This window comes from Bufo gargarizans, chromosome 1 (genome assembly GCF_014858855.1).
Source record: "Bufo gargarizans isolate SCDJY-AF-19 chromosome 1, ASM1485885v1, whole genome shotgun sequence".
NCBI classification, from domain to species: Eukaryota; Metazoa; Chordata; class Amphibia; order Anura; family Bufonidae; genus Bufo; species Bufo gargarizans.
In genome coordinates this window covers 349,281,113-349,301,120 of record NC_058080.1, presented here as the reverse complement: position 1 = coordinate 349,301,120, position 20,008 = coordinate 349,281,113, and the positions used below count along the sequence as shown (strand labels likewise).

Here is a 20,008-nt window from a genome sequence, read left to right as displayed (position 1 = left end):
TTTTGGTAGCCCTATTTTTATGATATCGTCGGCTACTTCTGACATGGAGACATAACTAATAATATGCACTTGCAGCCCTAGATTGAGCGGATTGGTCTGGGACACTTCCAGTAGGCATTATAGGGGCAATCACTGCAGGCACATTGTTAACTGGTGGGACATACAACTGGGAAGAGTTATTTGCAGAAATCACTGGATATAATCCAGTACTGGGACCTATAACAGGAATTGTGCCCTGTCTTTGAGATCTACAGATAACATACATGTTACTAGTTTCAGTATTCTTGTGCCTGCAAACACACTCCCATCCCCATAAGGGGGGTTGGTTTTCAGAGAGGGAGTTTTTGGGGACGGGGAAAGGATAAAAGGAGCAGAAAGCACGGTGGGTGGTGTTCCTGTTGTAAAGGAGTACATTCCATAACAGAGTGCAGAGGAGGGGCTGACAGAAGGAACAATAGGAGTTTTTGTGGAACTACAAGACTCAGAACTACTATTGGAGGTTATAGCAGATGTGGTGGGGAAAGGGATGCCACATGGCAGACTATCCTGTTCTTTGTCCGCTAACACATCCAAATCCTCCATCTTACAATATAAATATTGTCCATTTTTCTCGGCTTCTTTCAACTTTCCATCCGTCACAAGAGTGGACAACTTCCACCATAACTCTGCTTGCATCAGCCTATTATTATCTCTCAACCAACCTCTTTTTTTCTGCAATATATTTTTCCATAATTTTTCATTTAATCTACCGGTTTCTGGCATACCAATTGCACACATGAACGGTTTTAACTTAATTACTGAAACTTTCCCTTCTCTTTCTCTCATCAGCTGAGCTGCTGTTAACATCTCCTCATCATGTCCTGCAATATTAGAGTTACTTATTTTGTACTTATTCTAGATTCTTCCTAGTCGGGAAACCACAAAAAAACAAAAAAAATAAAAATAATTCTAACTAAAATTCATCCAATTAGGGGAACTCAAAACTATATAATCTAGATTCTTCCGATTAGGGGAACTTGAAACTATATAATCTAGATTCTTCCGATTAGGGAATACAATCCTTCCTTTTACCAAGAACTCTCGTCAGAGTCTATCTGGGATCCAATTCTACGCCACAGGATATGCATCTATCAGCTGTCTAACAACTTCCGCTTTGTTCCAGCACGTCAATACAGTATTAAATAAAAACACACAAAGAAGGAATATTCAATCGAGTTATTTTGTTCTAAAGGACAGATCAGCTATAATTTTAACCCTTCTATCGCAATAACACCAATTCAACTCTTGAAAATCTACTTGGGCAAAAGTTTCAGACGACCGGCAGCGTCACGACTGACGTCATGTGCCCGGCCTACTTTCTGAATGAAGGAGGCGGCGCAGGCATGTGACGTCAGTCGTGACGCTGCCGCTCGTCTGCCCGGCCGGCCAGCATTAAGATAACAGCCCTGTGAGTAGGATGTGGCTATATTGAATGTTCTACTGCAGAGGGGGCCTCATGAATAGAATCCTTATTAATTGTACACATTTTATAACTACTGGAGCTGGGGGCCGGAGCACAGTGAACGCACCGGCCCCCAGCTCCTCCTCCCAGTCCCTCCCCGCTATTTTCTGCCGATATGTACCAATATCGGCCGAAATGGATTAGGCCCATTTTCGGCCGATATTTTCGGCCGCCGGAATTTCGGTGCACCCCTAATTTACACAGACACCTTCTGTCCACAAGTCCCAGAGAGGCAAACAAGCTGAGAGAGCCTTTTCACTGCCCCAGTGAAAACAGCACCTCCTCAGCCGGGGAAATCTGCCACCAGCTTCTCGTTTGATATAAGCCCGGTCCGCTAACAGGATTATATAGAAACCAACCCGCGGCAGCTTAAAGCTAGGCCGAAACACAGAAGTGGGGATTCGTGATCGAGATACAAGATAGCACAAGATTAAATTATATATTTAATCGCCTTAAGGGCACACTAGATGACACAATATACACAGAGAATATATACAGTGGTCTGAGGTTACAGATACAGTCGATATAGGTATAACAGGGTTAAGCAGAACAATAAGTCAGTTTACCAGATATATAAGTCCTTTGAGTAGTGATGAGTTCTTAGCTGTATTCACGTCGGAAGCAGTGATGTCAGCTGTTTTTGCAGGTCCCTCCAAACACATTGCACGATGTAACCCCCATTAAGAGAAAGACCCGCCCGCTGGCTGGCACAAGCCTTTTAACCTGTAGTCGGCCCCTCCCCTTCCGGCCTTTGGTAGGGGTCCACCCCCCCTCTGCTGGACTGGCTGTAAATGACCCAAAAAACCCTTTAGAGTTTATAGCTCCAGTCCAGACGGTCACAGGGAGATGCTTCTGGGACCAACGGATCAGCCTGGGTTCCGGCTACAACTAGAGTGCAAACATGGTGCCACTATTTGGTTTCCGTGGAGAGATATGGATATCTCTCTTCCCTGGCATCCCACCCTCAAAGACCATGAGCATGTTCATCGTGGCCACCGGGACACAAATATGTATCCCGTTTGCGCCTGCGATGGCCGGGCCGCAAATTGTTCATGGTCTGAAACGCGTAACTGAACTTGTCCTGTATGTCGAAAATTTTAATACCGCAATAAAGCTACAATTTTTCACTATTCTGGAGCTGGATATCTCTACCTTTTCCATAATTCCTTATGAAATGTAGGTGCCAACATGTCTGGGAGCTATCATTGATGCTGGCAAGGCTGATACCTCCTGCCGGGGGTTTTCCTGCAGGATCCGTGCTGTCTGACTGGAGGCCTGAAATGTAGCCAAATGTGGTCTGCTAGGAATTTTCTGCTATCTAGCTGCGGCTTTGAAGCAGGGCCTCCCTGTGGAGCTTGACTTCCTCTGCCATCTTTTAGCAAATGGTGGTTGTGAGGACATGGCTGACAGTAAATATTAATCCATATTCTTCATAGTGTCACTCTACAGGGACACCTCCCTAAGGGTAATTTCACACTTGTGTCAGAGGATTCCGGCAGGCAGTTCCGTCTCCAGAACTGCCTGACGGATCCGGTAATCCGGACGGAAACTGATGGCATTTGTCAGACCGATCCGTCTGACAAATGCATTGAAATACCGGATCCATCTCTCTGGTGTCATCCGGAAAAACGGATCCGGTATTTATTTTTTTCACGGATTTAAAGGTCTGCGCATGCACGGACCGGAAAACAGATCCGTCAATGCGGCAATTTTAATGCTGGATCCGGCACTAATACATTTCAACGGATGTTCTGTTCTAGTATCTTGCATTGTGTTTTGGTATGCTCTTCTCCCCGTTTTCAGGCTTCTAGTTAGTTTAGCCTAGCCACTCCCTGTTTTCCCAGTGATGCCTTGCTCTTAGGGCCCTTTCACACTTGCGTTGTCCGGATCCGGCATGTCCTCCACTTGCCGGAGGTACATGCCGGATCCCGAAAAACGCAAGTGTACGGAAAGCATTTGAAGACGGATCCGTCTTCAAAATGCTTTCAGTGTTACTATGGCAGCCAGGACGCTATTAAAGTCCTGGTTGCCATTGTAGTAGCGGGGAGCGGGGGAGCGGCATACTTAAAGTCCGTGCGATCACGTCATCCATGTGCCTGGGGCGCCCTGACGTCACTCTGGAGCGCCCCGGGAGCCGCACGGACGGTAAGTATGCTGCTCCCCCGCTCCCCGCTACACTTTACCATGGCTGCCAGGACTTTAGCGTCCCGGCAGCCATGGTAACCATTCAGAAAAAGCTAAACGTTGTATCCGGCAATGCGCCGAAACGACGTTTAGCTTAATGCCGGATCCGGATCAATGCCTTTCAATGGGCATTCATTCCGGATCCGGCCTTGCGGCAAGTGTTCAGGATTTTTGGCCGGAACAAAAAGTACTGCATGCTGCGGTATTTTCTCCGGCCAAAAAACGTTCCGTTCCGGAACGGAAGACATCCTGATGCATCCTGAACGGATTTCTCTCCATTCAGAATGCATTAGGAACTCTATGCCGGAACCGGCCAACGCAAGTGTGAAAGGGCCCTTAGTGGGCTCAGCTTCTGAGTAGCAGCATCCATCTTCTTAGCTAGGAGTTTATTGTTGGTATAATTATTTTACCATCTGGATTACCCTGCAACATCTTGTAATACAATCTCCGGATTAAAAGGCTACTTGATTAACGCCTGGGTGTCTGATGCGTAAGCTTTAAGTGGAGAAAGTCAAATTCAACAAGTCACTCCCGTGCGCATAGAGGTTGCTCTACACAGTTGCGTGGTTGTATATAGCTGACTTTTGAAACGCCACAATGGAAATTAATGCCGGATCTGGCATTCCGGCAAGTGTTCAGGATTTTTGTCCGCAGAGAAAAATGCAGCATGCTGCGTTATTTTCTCTGGCCAAAAAAACGTAAGAGGGACATAACTAATGCATCCTGATGCATATTGAATGGAATGCTCTCCATTCAGAATCCATTAGGATAAAACCTAGCACGGAACTCAATACCGGAAAAGAAAAACGCTAGTGTGAAAGTACCCTTAGAGAGGGTTACATCACCATTTCATTTTCCGTTCTTCTGATTCGTCAGAAGAACAGAAAAAAAAAATATGAAAAACAGGATCCTGTAAAAAAAAAATTGATCCTGAGCATCGGTTATACACATTTGTCATCCATTTAAGATGCCTAAAACGGATGCCAAATGTGCATAACGGATGCTCAGAATCCTTTTTTTCTTTTTTACAGGATGCTGTTTTGTTTTTTCTGTTTTTCCGACGGATCAGAAGAACAGGAAATTACACGTTGATGTGAACTCCGCCTAACCGGTAGCACCCAGTTAGGCCTTTAGCCATACAATGCCTGCCGCTAATGTGAAAGTACCCTAAAACAGACATGTCAGGAGAAGTGACAGGTCCTCTTCAACTTTACATTTGCTGTTAAATAGGTTGTCCAGGTATTTAATATTAACTATCCTCAGATCAATGGCGGATCCAGAGCCTGGTCTCGGGAGGGACATTTCCAGAAAATAATGTGGTGCTTATAGAACAGTCTATTTTATTTAACCTATCGTACAGCTCTAAGCTTATTTAAAAACAGTCACATTTGTCTTTCCAAATTACGGATTTTAAAAATTACAAATAGGTGACATTTAAACATATATAACTTTATTATTTAACAGTTTTGGAGACATTTGGGGCATCTGTGGGGATGACACTGTTATAGGCATCAGTGGATGACTCTGTTATGGGGGGGAGGGGGGAGGAAAGAGAAGAACTTGTGGAGGGGCCATGGGTGTCCTTGAGGGGCCAGGGGGTGTACTGTAGCCAGCCAGTCCCCCCTTCACATAGTTTTTTTTTTAACCCCTTTCAACAGTCCCCCGAGGGGTTAATAAATACTGTGAATGGGGAACTGCTGAAAGGCGTTACTAACTACTGTGAAGGGCCTTTCACAATAATTAACCCCTTTCAGTAATCCCCGGCAGCACAGACCAGTCAGTAGTACCTAATTCCCCCCCCCCCCCCCAAGTTATTACAGTCAGTCCCCCACTACTCCCTCCACGAACAAACTTCCCTGGGGCCCTTTCAGTTTCAGCTATCCTCATTCCCCGGCCACAGCCGTCTTCAGTCTCAATCTCAGACCAAGTTGACAGCGACACTACCTCAGTACAGCTGCGCTCCTGAGACTGAGTCTGTTCCTCCTGCTCGGAACTGCCCCTTTCTTCCACTTCCCATCGGGCCACGCGCCTGCAAACCAGAATTGACTGGTCTGGCGAGAATCTGCAGACAGCGTGTGACGTCAGTAACTTGATACGGATGATCGGATCATGTGAGTATATGGGCGATCGATGACAAGCCCTCTCTCTCTCACTATATTCAGTGTGCTTGGTATTGCAGCTCAGTCTCATTCACTTGAATGTGGCCGCGCTGCAGCCAGGCCATGTCACGGTGCTCATCAGAGCGCCGCTGTCTATTCAAACAGATGATCGGTGGAGGTGCAGCGAGTATAGATGACCTATCCTCAGCATAGGCTATCAATATCAAAATCTTGGGACAGCCTCTTTAAATGGGTTATTTAACCCCTATAATGTTCCCCCTTAATGCCTGGGCACCTGATAAAGGTTATACTTACCCCACGTGGATCACAACATACAGGGTGGGTTGGGTTAAGCCTATAGCAGGCCGCAACGGGGACGGTCCTCCCTAGTGTCACCCAAAGTGTTTTGATGTGCTCGGACGGGTAGATGCAGCCATCAGGAGCGACGCGGGTGACAGTGTTAGTATAACCTATATGAGGGGCACAGGCATTAGGGGGGACATTACAGGGTTTGGATAACCCCTTTAAAATACAGCAGAAATTTTTGAATTGCACCAAAAATTTAGAACAGTCCCAAAAAACAAAGTTAGCATTTATGCAATGTGAAGCTGTGTTCACACATGCTGTTGTAGAGAATTTTTGAAGCATACGGACACCGGTTCACCAGACAACCTCTAGCTGCAGTGCAGGTCTTATAGTTACTATATAATTACTGCTTACAAAACTGAAGAACATTCTGTGCCCGGTCATACCACGGACACAGCTCCATTTATAGGTCACGTTTACCCATTAAGAATCTAAAAACTTTTATTATTAGGGAATCTCTAGCTGGGTTTCTACCAAAACGACACGTGTTAGCAGCAGAACATGGCGGCATTTACCACATACGTCACTATTTTCAGGGCAGGAAGAAAGCCGCTCATCTGACCCCGCCTTTCAAGCGCGGCGGTACTGGCAGTCACGTGGGCGAACCGGCGCAAGCCCTATAAAAGGCGTGCTGTTGACGTCAGCTTTCTCTTCCGCCTGTTTGTCTGCTGTGTGGCAGACAGTCCGCTCCGGCTTTTTCCGTGAAGAGAATCCACCGCCATCCGCCAGAATGGTAAGATGGAGGCCCCAGCCCAGGTGCCCTGGTGTCATGTAGGATGGGATCCAGTTTGATCGGGGAGTATTTGTGGTGCTTGAAGCTATTGCCAGGAAGTCTGTGCTAGACAATAACCGCGGCAAGTGGCGCAATTATGTCGGCCTCCTCTGGTGTAATCGGGTGGGCGTTTTTTTCCAGCGCTGCCCTGTAGTGTAATCTCTTACTACTTTCTGCTCGGGTTGCGTTCTTTGCTCCCATCCGTTTGCTACCGCTTGGTAGCTGGCAGCCATTTACGGTTTCCTGTTGGTGGCTGCTGCCGCCCGGCCTCAGTATGTCAGCGCTTCTGCGTGGAGGCACAATGACGCAGCTGTTTTAGTGTAGCTCTGCCGGTGACGTCAACACTGTCTGTATGTTGTCCGATGACGTCATGGGAGTGCAGGCTATAGCCTCAGAGGCGCAGTGCCTATGCTTAGCCACAGCTTGTGTGCACTGCGCATATCTGAGGGGTATGGTAGTGTTCTCAGGGAGGGTGATGCATGGGCTGCGGCTCATGCAGAATGATCTAGAGTAGCTTTCTTTAGCAGTGATGGGTGCAGTGACCCTTTAAGCTCAGACTAGCTAGCGTTTCATTGGCTCTTTAACTGAAAATTGTGTTGTTTTTTTTGCATAGTCCCCTACTTAAAGGGGTTTAACATAATTGAAGCTATTGGATAGCCCCTTCCTCCATCAGTGCTGGTCTGATTCTGCTGTTTGACCAGCAGTCATGTCTGAGCACAGTGGCAGCAGTGGTCATGTTATATCCAGGCAGTTCATGACTGAGAGCCAGGCCTGTAGGGGTTGGCCATTATTTAATTCCTTGTGTATAGTACACAAGATTCATTCTCGCCTTCTCCCAATGGTCTAGCATCCTGGCTGTACTCTGATCTTTCAATCCCTTACCCTTGCATTGACGTGCATGCCTCTCCCTCAGCGTCTCATCACCCAGCAGTGATGTACTGGCTTAGACACATCACTAAGGCCTGTCATTGGATGCAGAGGGGCTTGTGACCTCGACTGGATGTTGACAAATTGGGAACTAGGTCACTGAATCATCAAGGTGTAGGTAGGACTGGGTTGGCGACAAGCATGTAGCCATTACTTACCACAAGCTGTTTGAAATCACGACTCCTTTCTGGACACCACTACAAATGTTCCCTACATCAAGGTCACAACTCCTGTAGAACTTGTGGTTCATCAAACCTCATGTGATTAAGCTAGCACTACTTTTTTTTTACATTAACATGGCTGCACCAGTGAGGGTTTCTGGGGCGCATGGCTACTAATGAAACCAGTTCCTTTATGATATATTGGAAAAGGAGCTGGTACAAACTGGCCCTGATTAGTACTTTGCCATGTCCATGATTCTAGTCAAACTGGTGTAGAGTAGAACTGACTTGGTTGCGTATAGTAACCAGTCAGATTCCACCTTTCATTTTTGACAGCTCCCTTGGAAAATGAAAGGTGGTATCTGGTTGCTATGGGCAACTAAGCCAATTGTTCTTTACACCAGTTTGGAAAATGACCCCCCACAAGTCTACTTCTCAGTCTACATGGCCACCACATTATGTAAGACACTGTTTGTTTGTGTTCTTTGCTCAGTGCATCGGTGATTCAGCGTGTTGGGCGTTCACTTCTGTACAGTTATATTTTTTTTTTTCTGTCTCCTTGCATGACTGCCAATTGCTCTTATCTATAATGGCGGCAGTCAGGTTTGTCATGGGCTCTGCAGATGTTATAACCTGCCTTAAGTGGGACACATGCCGTTGTGGATGGGGACTTGAACCCTCAATATTAAATTGCTCCTGGACCTGAATTGTTGGTCAGGAAGAAATCTTAGTAGCTGCTACCAATAAGCTTTTTATTGGTTCCACATCTGAATTTAAAAGCACTTTTCAAAATTATGACTTGTGCTCCCAATCATCAGCAGAATAGCAGGGGCTGACACTAGGACCCTGTTGATCAGCTGTTCTAATAGGCTGCAAGAATCTGTCTTCTCGCAGCTTACCAAACAGCTGCTATGCTTGGTATCGCAGCTTGGCCCCTTTTCACTTGAATAGGACTCGGCTGTGCCTAAGCCATGTGACCAATGAACGTGTTGTCACTGAAGAAAAAGGCTGCATCTCTCTGGAACGCTTGCAGTCTCCAGACAGCTGATTGGTGGGGTTCTAGTTGCCAGCACTCCCACCAATCTGACTGACATATCCTGGTCTTGTAAAACCCCTTATTTCTTTGCTTTATTGTAAATTACCTGTTAAAGGGGTTGCCAGGGATTGATTGGGTTTATTTCTAAAAAGCTGTGATATTGTCCTAAAATCTACCATTGCAGTTTCAGATTAAATTTTCACTTAAGACTTGCTGTCTGAAGATTTCATAATAAAAATGGTTACTAGAAAATAACAGTATACTAAACGCTTCACTCCTCTCTTCAAACAGGTGAACTTCACGGTTGACCAGATCCGTGCGATCATGGACAAAAAGGCAAATATCCGCAACATGTCTGTCATAGCCCATGTGGATCATGGAAAGTCCACCCTGACAGACTCGCTGGTGTGTAAGGCTGGCATTATTGCCGGTGCTCGTGCTGGTGAAACAAGGTTTACTGACACTCGAAAGGATGAGCAGGAGCGATGCATCACCATAAAGTCTACGTGAGTAAATACTGTTGGAAAATGTTATCAAATGGGTAACACTATACTGGTAAACGTGGAATTGATGACAAGTTTGTTTCTAGGGCCATCTCCCTGTTCTATGAACTTTCAGAAAACGACTTGGCCTTCATCAAGCAAAGCAAAGATGGCACTGGTTTTCTTATCAACTTGATCGACTCTCCTGGCCATGTTGACTTCTCCTCTGAAGTCACTGCTGCTCTCCGTGTTACTGATGGAGCTTTAGTTGTTGTTGACTGCGTCTCTGGTGAGTCTTGATGTAACTGTTGAAGTTCCTTAGGGTACTTTCACACTAGTGTTTTTGTTTTCCAGCATTGAGTTCCATCACAGGGGCTCAATACTGGAAAAAAACTGATCAGTTTTATCGTAATGTATTCTGAATGGAAAGCATTCCGTTCAGGGTGTCTCATCAGTTCAGTCCCTCTTATGTTTTTTGGGCAGAGAAAATAAAACTGCAGCACTTGACAGAATGCCAGATCTGGCCTCAAGTGTTCTGGCAAAACTGATCCAGTTTTGTGGTCTGCGCAGATCTCTAAAAATGAGAAATACCGGATCCGGTTTTCCAGATGATGACCGGAAAGATGGAACCAGTATTGCAATGCATTTGTGAGACGTATCCGCATCTGTCTTACAAATGCATCCGGATTGCCACATCCAGCAGGCAGTTCTGGCAACGGAACTGCCTGCCTGAATCCTGCCACAAGTGACAGTACCCTTATCTGGAGACTCATCTAATATCTTTTTCTCACATTAGGGGTGTGTGTACAAACTGAGACTGTGCTCCGCCAGGCTATTGCAGAGCGTATCCGCCCTGTGTTGATGATGAACAAAATGGATCGTGCTCTTCTGGAACTCCAGCTTGAACCAGAGGAGCTGTTCCGGACTTTCCAACGTATTGTTGAAAATGTGAACGTAATCATTTCCACTTACGGTGAGGGAGAAACTGGCCCAATGGGGAACATAATGGTAAGCGAATACTGTTCAGTTTTACTGAATGATTATAAATAAATCCAATTTGAGCAAGTTACAGTGCTACAGATTAAAATGGTTGCTAGTTCAACAACTTTTTTCTTAAATTTTGTTCAGTTTTTTGTTTTATCTTTGAGGCCTTGCTGCAAAGTTATGCATAAAGACAAAAAAGGGAAATGGCCTGTAGTTTCCATTTGATACTTCATGCTGTGGGCAGGTTTAATAAACTTGAGTTGCACAAACTTATACATGGCTCAAGGTGGACTGCATTTTGTACAGACACTTGTCTAAATATACTTATTGGTTGGCTTGCTTTGTCACACTTCTAGTGTAAAGGTCATATTAGCTCCCCCAAAGTCTCTGGTCCTGATGTCTTTACATGGCAACTAGGGATCTTTTGAAGGCCCCCGTGTCTACACAAATTAAGAATAAATTAAGCCAGATTGCACAGCTGTGTAAAGTTTGTGGGTCTTGGAAGATGCAAAAACGCTCGGGGGTTATTTGTACTAATTGTTCTGACTGAGTTTGCACCCTAAAAAATGAACTAGTAACTATTAATGAGCCACCAAACGGGCACCATAAGACGGGGATGTTGAGGAGTTTACAGAGCACCAAATGGCATAACTGCTCCAAGAGCTATGCCAGCCCTGCAGTCAAACTTCCTAATTTACATGAAGATCACCTCTACAATGCTGTATACAAGCAACCAGTGATGGGGTTGATCTTGGTGACTCTAAAGACTGTCTCCCTCAATGCTTTAGACTGTAGTGTACAATCTGGGTACTCCAATTTTTTTTAATTTTTTTTTTAGATTGACCCAGTTCTTGGTACTGTTGGCTTTGGCTCTGGGTTGCATGGCTGGGCTTTTACCCTGAAACAGTTTGCAGAGATGTATGTAGCAAAGTTTGCTTCAAAGGGAGAAGGACAATTGTCACCATCAGATCGGGCAAAGAAAGTGGAAGACATGATGAAAAAGCTATGGGGTGACAGGTATGGTTGAGTATTTGGGTTTTCCCCCTGTCCATAGGTGAGATTTCTTTTTAACTTGATCCCATCATTCCCATACAGGTATTTTGACCCATCTACTGGCAAATTCAGCAAGTCCACCACAAATGCTGATGGCAAAAAGCTGCCAAGAACCTTCTGTTGGCTAATCCTGGACCCAATTTTCAAGGTGAAATTTATTTTCCTCCCTCTATTACTTTATAGTCTTGTGCTCACTAAGGTTTCCTCTGGGCACTTAAGCTATCTTGTACTGGTCATTCAAATCAAAATCCAGCTGCCTGGTTTTTGAAATCCCTTTGTTTTCCATGTATTAAATAACAATTGCCTCAAGGTGTACATATCCTTTTATTGTATCTTACAGATTATGTGCTAAAAATCATTTAATTCAATTAGTCTTAAAAAAACAAGCTTCTGTCACAAATGGGTTAACTGTTTATCTAGCTGACTTTTTTTTTGTGCAGGCTCTTTAATAACCTTTTCTCTAATTTGCTAAGTGGTCAAAGACTTATTTAAGCCACAGCCTTATCAGTAACCAAGCTGAGTTTATAATGCAGAGAATTTTGATTCCTGTATTGGAGCGTCTCAACCCTGTACAGAAAGTTTCCATATTAATAAAGGACTTTTAAAGGATTTTTTAGCTCAAAATGAGTACACTGCAATAATAAAAAATTGGAACCAAGGGTTTACATTGCTTCCTAAATCCCATATACTGATTAGTATTGGGTGTACTACTGAATGATGATTCAAAAATTCTTCACTTTGACCTGAGAACAAATTGCTGAAGAAATTGAAGTCTGACTAGAAGTGAAGTTCTTTTAATAGATTGTGTATCTTGCCACCATATAACTAGCTTTTTGATGCTTGTGTAAGGTTTTTGATGCCATCATGAACTTCAAGAAAGAAGAGACTGCAAAGCTGATTGAGAAACTGGACATTAAGCTAGATGCTGAAGACAAGGATAAGGAGGGAAAACCTTTGCTTAAGGTAAAACATGAACTGCATAAACTCCTATATTGTAAACTATTACTGTGTAGTTTAAACTAACCTGTAACTGTAAACATAGGCTGTTATGAGACGCTGGCTTCCTGCTGGTGATGCTCTGCTTCAAATGATCACCATCCATCTGCCTTCACCTGTGACTGCTCAGAAGTACCGTTGTGAACTTTTGTATGAGGGACCTCCTGATGATGAAGCTGCCATGGGTATGTGTATAGTCACTTGGCTATCAGTGTTAACTGCCAACTTGCCATAATGTTGGTATGAACTGTGCTTGTCAAGGACCCTCCCAAATGGGGTCCCTGTACTGGGGCACCCAGGAAGAGGTTGCATGGCATAGTGTTTGCTTTATTTCCTTCAGTTACCCTGCAGGTATATTCAATCTCAATGCAAAAGGAGGTTGTCCAGCACTGTCAATATCTGTTCACTATGTCAGACTACCCCACAATCGGCTTTGCTTCACTGGAACTAATCTTGTGAACTGAGTCGGTTACTGCCATGCTGCTCCTATTGAAGTGAATAGGAGCAGTGCTGCAGTAACTAGTCCACTATACAGTGGATGAAGCTGCAATTCTGGTGCTGGACCAACCCTGAAACAGCTGATCAGTTGGGGGTTGCAGGGTTTTAGACCCCCACAGGTTGGTTATTTATGGGTAGTTGGAGGATAGACAGCCATTGCTAAAAGCCTGGACATCTGTTCACACTGTACAATGTGATGGATGACACTGCTTGTCACCATAAACATGGCTATGGCTGTAGTTGCCTTAGAAAACACTTTGCATGTTTGTAGCTACATAGTGTGTGAATTTGCTTTACTGAATCAATGATTTAAAGGGGGTTCTCTAGGATAATTAAAATTCCAGAGGCAGGCCCAGCAGTGCTGTTCTTGCACGTGACTGAAGTTGAGGAGTGACAGCAGTGGTCTCATGACAAAGAATAGGTCCTTATCACTTCCAGTCTGGTGGACCACTATTTATGCTGTCCATACTAATGGCAGCATAAAGAAGACTCGGGTAAGTTGATTTCTGCAATCTGTCACTTAAAAGTGGTTGCCAAGAACTAACCACTATTAGGGGTGGGCAATATAAATCTGGCCAACGATGGAGATTTCATTTATCGCCAGATCGCAGTAGCACATGGCATGTGCTGCTCTCAGTACTCACAATGTTCTCCTGAGCCAGCACAGTGGAGAAGGAGGGAGTCCCTCCCCACTGTCTGCGGCTGCCACAGACCACCAATGAGAACAGACGAGGATCAGGGGGGCGCTGTGGCCACTGAACTGCCAATGAGAACAGGGAGGAGAGGGACTGAATACAAATGTAGCCTGCATATGCCAGACATATCCCATACCCGCCCTCTATTACTGAGCACTGATCTGCTTCAATTAACCCATCAGGTCCTGAGGGGTTAATTTCAGTGCACAGTAATAGAGGCCAGGTATGGGATATGGCTGGCACATGCAGGCTACATTTGTATTCGGGCATATTAACTATATTCATTGGTGGCCACAGCCCCTCCATTCTACCCCCCCCCCTTCAAAGTGTTTTAACTGCACCCCCCCCTCTCCACATGATTAAATTAGTGTCAGCTTCTGATCAGAGCCCCAGCAGTGGAATTGCAGGGCTCTGATTGGTTACCAGCAGCACAGTCCTATTGACCCTAATAGAGCTCTGTTAGGGTGAATAGGACAAGGGTTCTAGCCCTAAGGATGCAAATGGTTAAATTTAAAAATTTAACCCCCCAAAAAATATAGAATATATCGCACATGCTTAAAATTATATTGCAATATAGATTTTAGGACATATCGCCAACCCCCTAATCACAATCATTGCTGACTGGGCCTGGAGAAGTCATGGTTATTCATAAATTCCTGCCCATCTGCTGATGAGTCTTCTACCTAGATTTCTCCCTTTCTCTCTAGGAGACAACTGCCAGTCATCAGCACATGGGTGAGTGCAGGAGATTGTCAAACCTACCTAAGAGTCATGGTTACTCATTTTTCCAGGCCTGTGCTGCAATGATTATGATGCTGGTTCTCAGCAACCGCTTTTAGCTCATGAGTGACACACCGCTGAAATCGGCATTTGTCTCCCACTTTATGCTGCCCTCAGTGAGGTCAGCATAAAGTTGATGGGTTCCCTTTAACTCTTACTTTGTTCAACCAGGTGTTAAGAATTGTGATCCTAAAGGACCATTGATGATGTACATATCCAAGATGGTGCCTACAACTGATAAGGGTAGATTCTATGCTTTTGGACGAGTGTTCTCTGGTGTTGTGTCTACTGGCCTCAAAGTTAGAATCATGGGACCAAACTTTACCCCTGGAAAGAAAGAGGATCTTTACATCAAGCCCATTCAGAGGTGAGTAATACAGGCTAAATTTCAATTTGTTTTTTATTAGTATCTATAATGTGTAATTTTTTTACCCTAGAACTATTCTGATGATGGGGCGTTATGTAGAGCCCATTGAAGATGTACCCTGTGGCAACATTGTTGGCTTGGTTGGAGTGGACCAGTATTTGGTGAAGACTGGAACAATTACTACCTTTGAACATGCACACAACATGCGTGTTATGAAGTTCAGTGTGAGCCCTGTTGTCCGTGTTGCTGTGGAAGCAAAGAACCCTGCCGACCTTCCAAAACTTGTAGAAGGCTTGAAGCGTCTGGCAAAGTCTGACCCTATGGTGCAGGTAAGAATTTGTTTAAACTCTTGCATAATAGTCTATTAGTAGCGGTAGAAATGAACTGTTGCGTTTATCCCATCCTAGGAAACTAAGTGTTAATCTATTTACATCTAGTCTTAACATTTTTTTTTTTTTTTTTTTTATTGCCTTCAGTGTATCATTGAGGAGTCTGGAGAACACATCATTGCTGGAGCTGGTGAACTGCATTTAGAAATCTGTCTAAAAGATCTAGAAGAAGACCATGCTTGCATTCCAATCAAGGTAACTTTTAGTTGAAACTTTCTAGTTTCTGCAGCTAATTGTCATATTCATGGAACTTAACATTGTTTGACCTCCATAGAAATCTGATCCAGTTGTGTCTTACCGTGAGACAGTGAGTGAGGAGTCCAACCAGTTGTGCTTGTCAAAGTCTCCTAACAAGCACAACCGTCTCTACATGAAGGCTCGTCCTTTTCCTGATGGTTTAGCTGAGGACATCGACAAGGGAGATGTTTCATCTCGTCAAGAGCTTAAGACTAGGGCACGTTATCTGGCTGAGAAATATGAATGGGATGTCACCGAAGCAAGAAAGATCTGGTGCTTTGGTCCTGATGGAACCGGACCAAATCTCCTCACTGATGTCACAAAAGGAGTCCAGTACTTAAATGAAATAAAGGACAGTGTAGTTGCAGGCTTCCAATGGGCTACAAAGGAGGTATGTTTATAAAAAAACTGAGCCTCAATTCTTACCTGTGTAGTTCAGTCTATAGATCTGTCTTTCATATATAAAGAAAATGGTATGGTTGTCAATGACGTTAGCTTTAAAGGAACCTGTCGGCTCCATGCTACCCTCACTGAGCATTTCTAAATGTTAATTGTTACCCTAAACATATCAATTACACACTGAATTAGTCTGCAAATGAAATGTAAAAATATGCATTTTTGTACATCCCACCTCTTATGCAAATGAGTCGTATCTATCTTGTGTGACCAGAGAAGTTATATTTTCAAGCTCTGACTCATCTCAGGTTATTTGCATATTTTTTATTTTTACCTAAGCACACAGATATGGGGACTGGGTATTATGGATGTGCTAACCCAGGTCCTCAGTTATATACCCAAAATCCAGGTGATGGGCTCCCTTAAGTTATGTGGTTAACAATAGCTTTAAATTTCTAGGTGAAACTTAACATCAGAAGTTGCCATTAACTAATGTTATCAGAATGTAACGTATAAATTCATTTTCTCAGGGTGTTCTTTGTGAAGAGAACATGAGGGCTGTTCGTTTTGATGTGCATGATGTGACCCTTCATGCTGATGCCATTCACAGAGGAGGTGGACAGATAATTCCCACTGCCCGTCGCTGTCTCTATGCCTGTGTATTAACAGCACAACCCCGCTTGATGGAACCAATATATCTTGTAGAGATCCAGGTTAGTATAATAGACTGGTTTCCTTACAGACTTGCCTTAGTCTTGCCTGAAGTGCTATATTGACAATTCTGTTACTTTTACAGTGCCCTGAACAAGTTGTTGGAGGAATCTATGGTGTCTTGAACAGGAAGCGTGGTCATGTGTTTGAAGAATCCCAAGTTGCTGGCACCCCAATGTTTGTTGTTAAAGCTTTTTTACCTGTCAATGAATCATTCGGTGAGTTAAATCAGTCTTGTGGATACTGTCTCATGCTTTAGTTTTGCAGCTTTCATTGAATAGCAGAAACAAAACCTGAACTGCTCAGCATGTATTTTACACTAACTCAGATTAATATAATCTCTTGGTCTGCTGTTCCATTCAGTAGATTTGCAGTTTATCAGCTATTAAGTTGACTTTAAGACTATTTACCTTCAACACTTAAAGTAGCACTGACAAATGTTTGACAAGGCTGTTTATTTTTCCTCTTGTAGGATTCACTGCAGATCTACGATCAAATACTGGTGGCCAAGCCTTCCCTCAGTGTGTGTTTGATCACTGGCAGATTCTTCCTGGTGATCCTTTTGACAACACCACAAGGCCAAGCCAGGTTGTAGCAGAGACCCGTAAACGAAAGGGTCTTAAAGAGAGTGTTTCAGCCCTGGATAACTTCCTTGACAAGCTGTGAGCTCTGTACATGCATTCTGAATCATCTGATGGACTTGACAACTTCAACTTCTCTCAGTTTAACACGTTAATTTTGCAACCTTAAGTACTTGCTCCCCACTTAATGTCAAGGATTTTCTATGGCCCATCATGAGTGTACAATTTATACAATAGCCTGTAAGTGGGAGCATAGGGTCTGCTTGAATCATTAAGAACACTGTTCCTTCACAGCATGAATATCAGCAATGTATTGGTGCCATTAATAAAAACTTGTATTGAGCTAAGTGTCTGTACTCTGCCTTGTGATTGTACCATAGACTCCATTGAACATGGACTTAGTCAGGAATCTGCACCAGACTACAAAACATCATTCAGACCCATTTGTAACCATGCCACCCAGTCGCATTGCTTTCAAGTCTGTTTAAAACTAAGTGGGTGTTGGGTTTAAACCCTGGACTTCTACTGTACATGTATGCTGGTTGTCTTTCTGGGGACAAGTACCCCTGACCAGATCTGCATTTGGTACACTTGAGCATTAGTTCAAACATCCATTTTCAGTAGCAGCTGTGGTTTTGTGTAGTGTAAAACATTTTAATCTGCCACAAATATAGTTCCAGAGTAGATGCAATAATGTCACCCACATCTGACATCCATTTATCCTTAAAGCCCTGTATGGATTCTGTAAAAGCCAACCTCCCTGTTAATCATTAACATTTAAAATGGGTCCCACAAAAGTGTTTAGATGGCTGCATATATAAGATACAATGGACTTGTACACAATAAGGCACAAGGTATGTAAACAGAGCACAATTTTGGACTAGATAGTCCCACTCACGGTTTGATTTTTCTGTTTACGAAGATATATCGTACCACAGCAGGATATACGTGTTTGTGGTGGGAAGGTCCACAGGAACTAATAGATGAGTGTTCACTGCATATATCATGAAAAGATGTAGTGATCGGCTCTTCTAATAAAGGACGGGTAGGTAACTGGGAAGATAAAATCCCTAGCCGACTAGTGAGGCCCTGCCTAAAAGCGGAGAGGTCTCCCACCTAAATGCAGGAGAATCACCCCCAGAGGGAGCGACCCCACTTATCGACGGCTGTCCCTGAAAATATCTCCCAGTGTCAGTACAGCCAAGAGAGACTGCATCACTCAGTTGGATACTATCTGCAGAGAGCTATTGGGCTGACGGCTACCGTGCCACTGATCCATCCGTGTATCTTTATTTTGACTTCCCCTGATGAATCCAGTGATACTTATTTTTCTATCGGAGGAAACGCATTGGGATTACAGAACTACTCTCTTGGCTGTACTGACACTGGAGATATTATTTTCAGGGACAGCCGTCGATAAGTGGGGGTGATTCTCCCGCATTTAGGTGGGAGACCTCTCCGCTTTTAGGCAGGGCCTCACTAGTTGGCTAGGGATTTTATCTTCCCAGTTACCTACCCATCCTTTATTAGAAGAGCCAATAACTACATCTTTTCATGATATATGCAGTGAACACTCCTCTATTAGTTCCTGTGGACCTTCCCACCACAAACACATATATCCTGCTGTGGTACGATATCTTCGTAAACAGAAAAATCATCAAACCATGAGTGGGACTATCTAGTCCAAAATTGTGCTTTGTTTACATACCCTGTGCCTTATTGTGCATAAGTCCATTGTATCTTATATATGCAGCTATCTAAACACTTTTGTGGGACCTATTTTAAATGTTAATGACTAAAAGTTGACGTTTTAGTAGGATAATTATTCAGTGATATACAGTTTATACTCCTACACTATATATTCATACTGAATTTTTTCCACCCTCCCTGTTAAATAAAATATTATTCCTAAGCCCTGCTGTGCCCCCTGTATTTTTGCCACTCGGTATGTGAATACTGAGCATTGGTAAAGAGATGCCAGGGTTTCTCAATGGGCGTCTCCTCCCTTACTGTGCCACAATCAATCACAGCAGAGTGTCACAGCCTGGGACACTGATTTTTATCACAGAATGGCCATCGAGGCCATTGAGAAACTCTGGCATCTTCTCCCTGTACCAATGCTCAGTATTAACATACTGAGTGGGAAAAATACTGGGGGTGTGGCATAGGAGCAATGTTTTATAAAAACGGGCAAGGTGGCAACATCAGCAGGGGGTACCCTGCAAGTAAAGGCATTTATCCAGAATAAACAAACCATGACAGTGTGGTCACAATCCTCCATGGTGCAAATATACTGGCATTGGGCAGCATTTGGCCAAATGTTGATAATCTGACATGTCAACATTTTTGAACCTTTGAACAGTCTTATAAAGCCATTCTAAGGCTACTTTCACACTAGCGTTCGGCTGTCCGCCCGTGAGCTCCATTTGAAGGGTCTCACGAGCGGAGCAGAACGATTCCATCCAGCCCTGATGCAGTCTGAATGGATGCGGATCCGCTCGGACTGCATCAGTCTGGCAGCGTTCAGCCTCCGCACGGCCAGGCGGACAGCTGAACGCTGCTTGCAGCGTTCAGCTGTCCGCCTGGCTGTGCAGATCCGTCCAGACTTACAATGTAAGTCAATGGGAACGGATCCGCTTGAAGATGACACCATATGGCTTAATCTTCAAGCAGATCCGTCCCCCATTGACTTTACATTGAAAGTCTGAACGGATCTGCTCAGGCTACTTTCGCACTTAGAAATTTTTCTAAGTTATTAATGCAGACGGATCCGTACTGAACGGAGCCTCCGTC

At 44.1% G+C, this 20,008-nt stretch overlaps 1 protein-coding gene across 1 annotated transcript; it reads left to right on the top strand.

Annotated features, from left to right (window-relative positions):
• The first annotated feature begins 6,677 nt into the window (after positions 1 to 6,677).
• Positions 6,678 to 17,562, top strand: EEF2 (eukaryotic translation elongation factor 2). Its single transcript, XM_044268436.1, has 15 exons — positions 6,678 to 6,883; positions 9,338 to 9,552; positions 9,636 to 9,817; positions 10,325 to 10,536; positions 11,351 to 11,529; positions 11,608 to 11,713; positions 12,415 to 12,528; positions 12,608 to 12,746; positions 14,706 to 14,901; positions 14,972 to 15,230; positions 15,378 to 15,485; positions 15,565 to 15,918; positions 16,454 to 16,636; positions 16,720 to 16,852; positions 17,107 to 17,562. The coding sequence occupies exons 1-15, from the start codon at positions 6,881 to 6,883 to the stop codon at positions 17,298 to 17,300; spliced, it is 2,577 nt and encodes an 858-aa protein (XP_044124371.1). The 5' UTR covers positions 6,678 to 6,880; the 3' UTR covers positions 17,301 to 17,562.
• The last annotated feature ends 2,446 nt before the right edge of the window (positions 17,563 to 20,008 follow it).

Excerpts from the sequence above, each read along its gene's own strand:
- EEF2 (XM_044268436.1), top strand. Across the intron at positions 9,818-10,324 it reads TGTTGTTGACTGCGTCTCTG|GGGTGTGTGTACAAACTGAG; the intron begins GTGAGTCTTGAT and ends TTCTCACATTAG. Across the intron at positions 11,714-12,414 it reads TCCTGGACCCAATTTTCAAG|GTTTTTGATGCCATCATGAA; the intron begins GTGAAATTTATT and ends TGCTTGTGTAAG.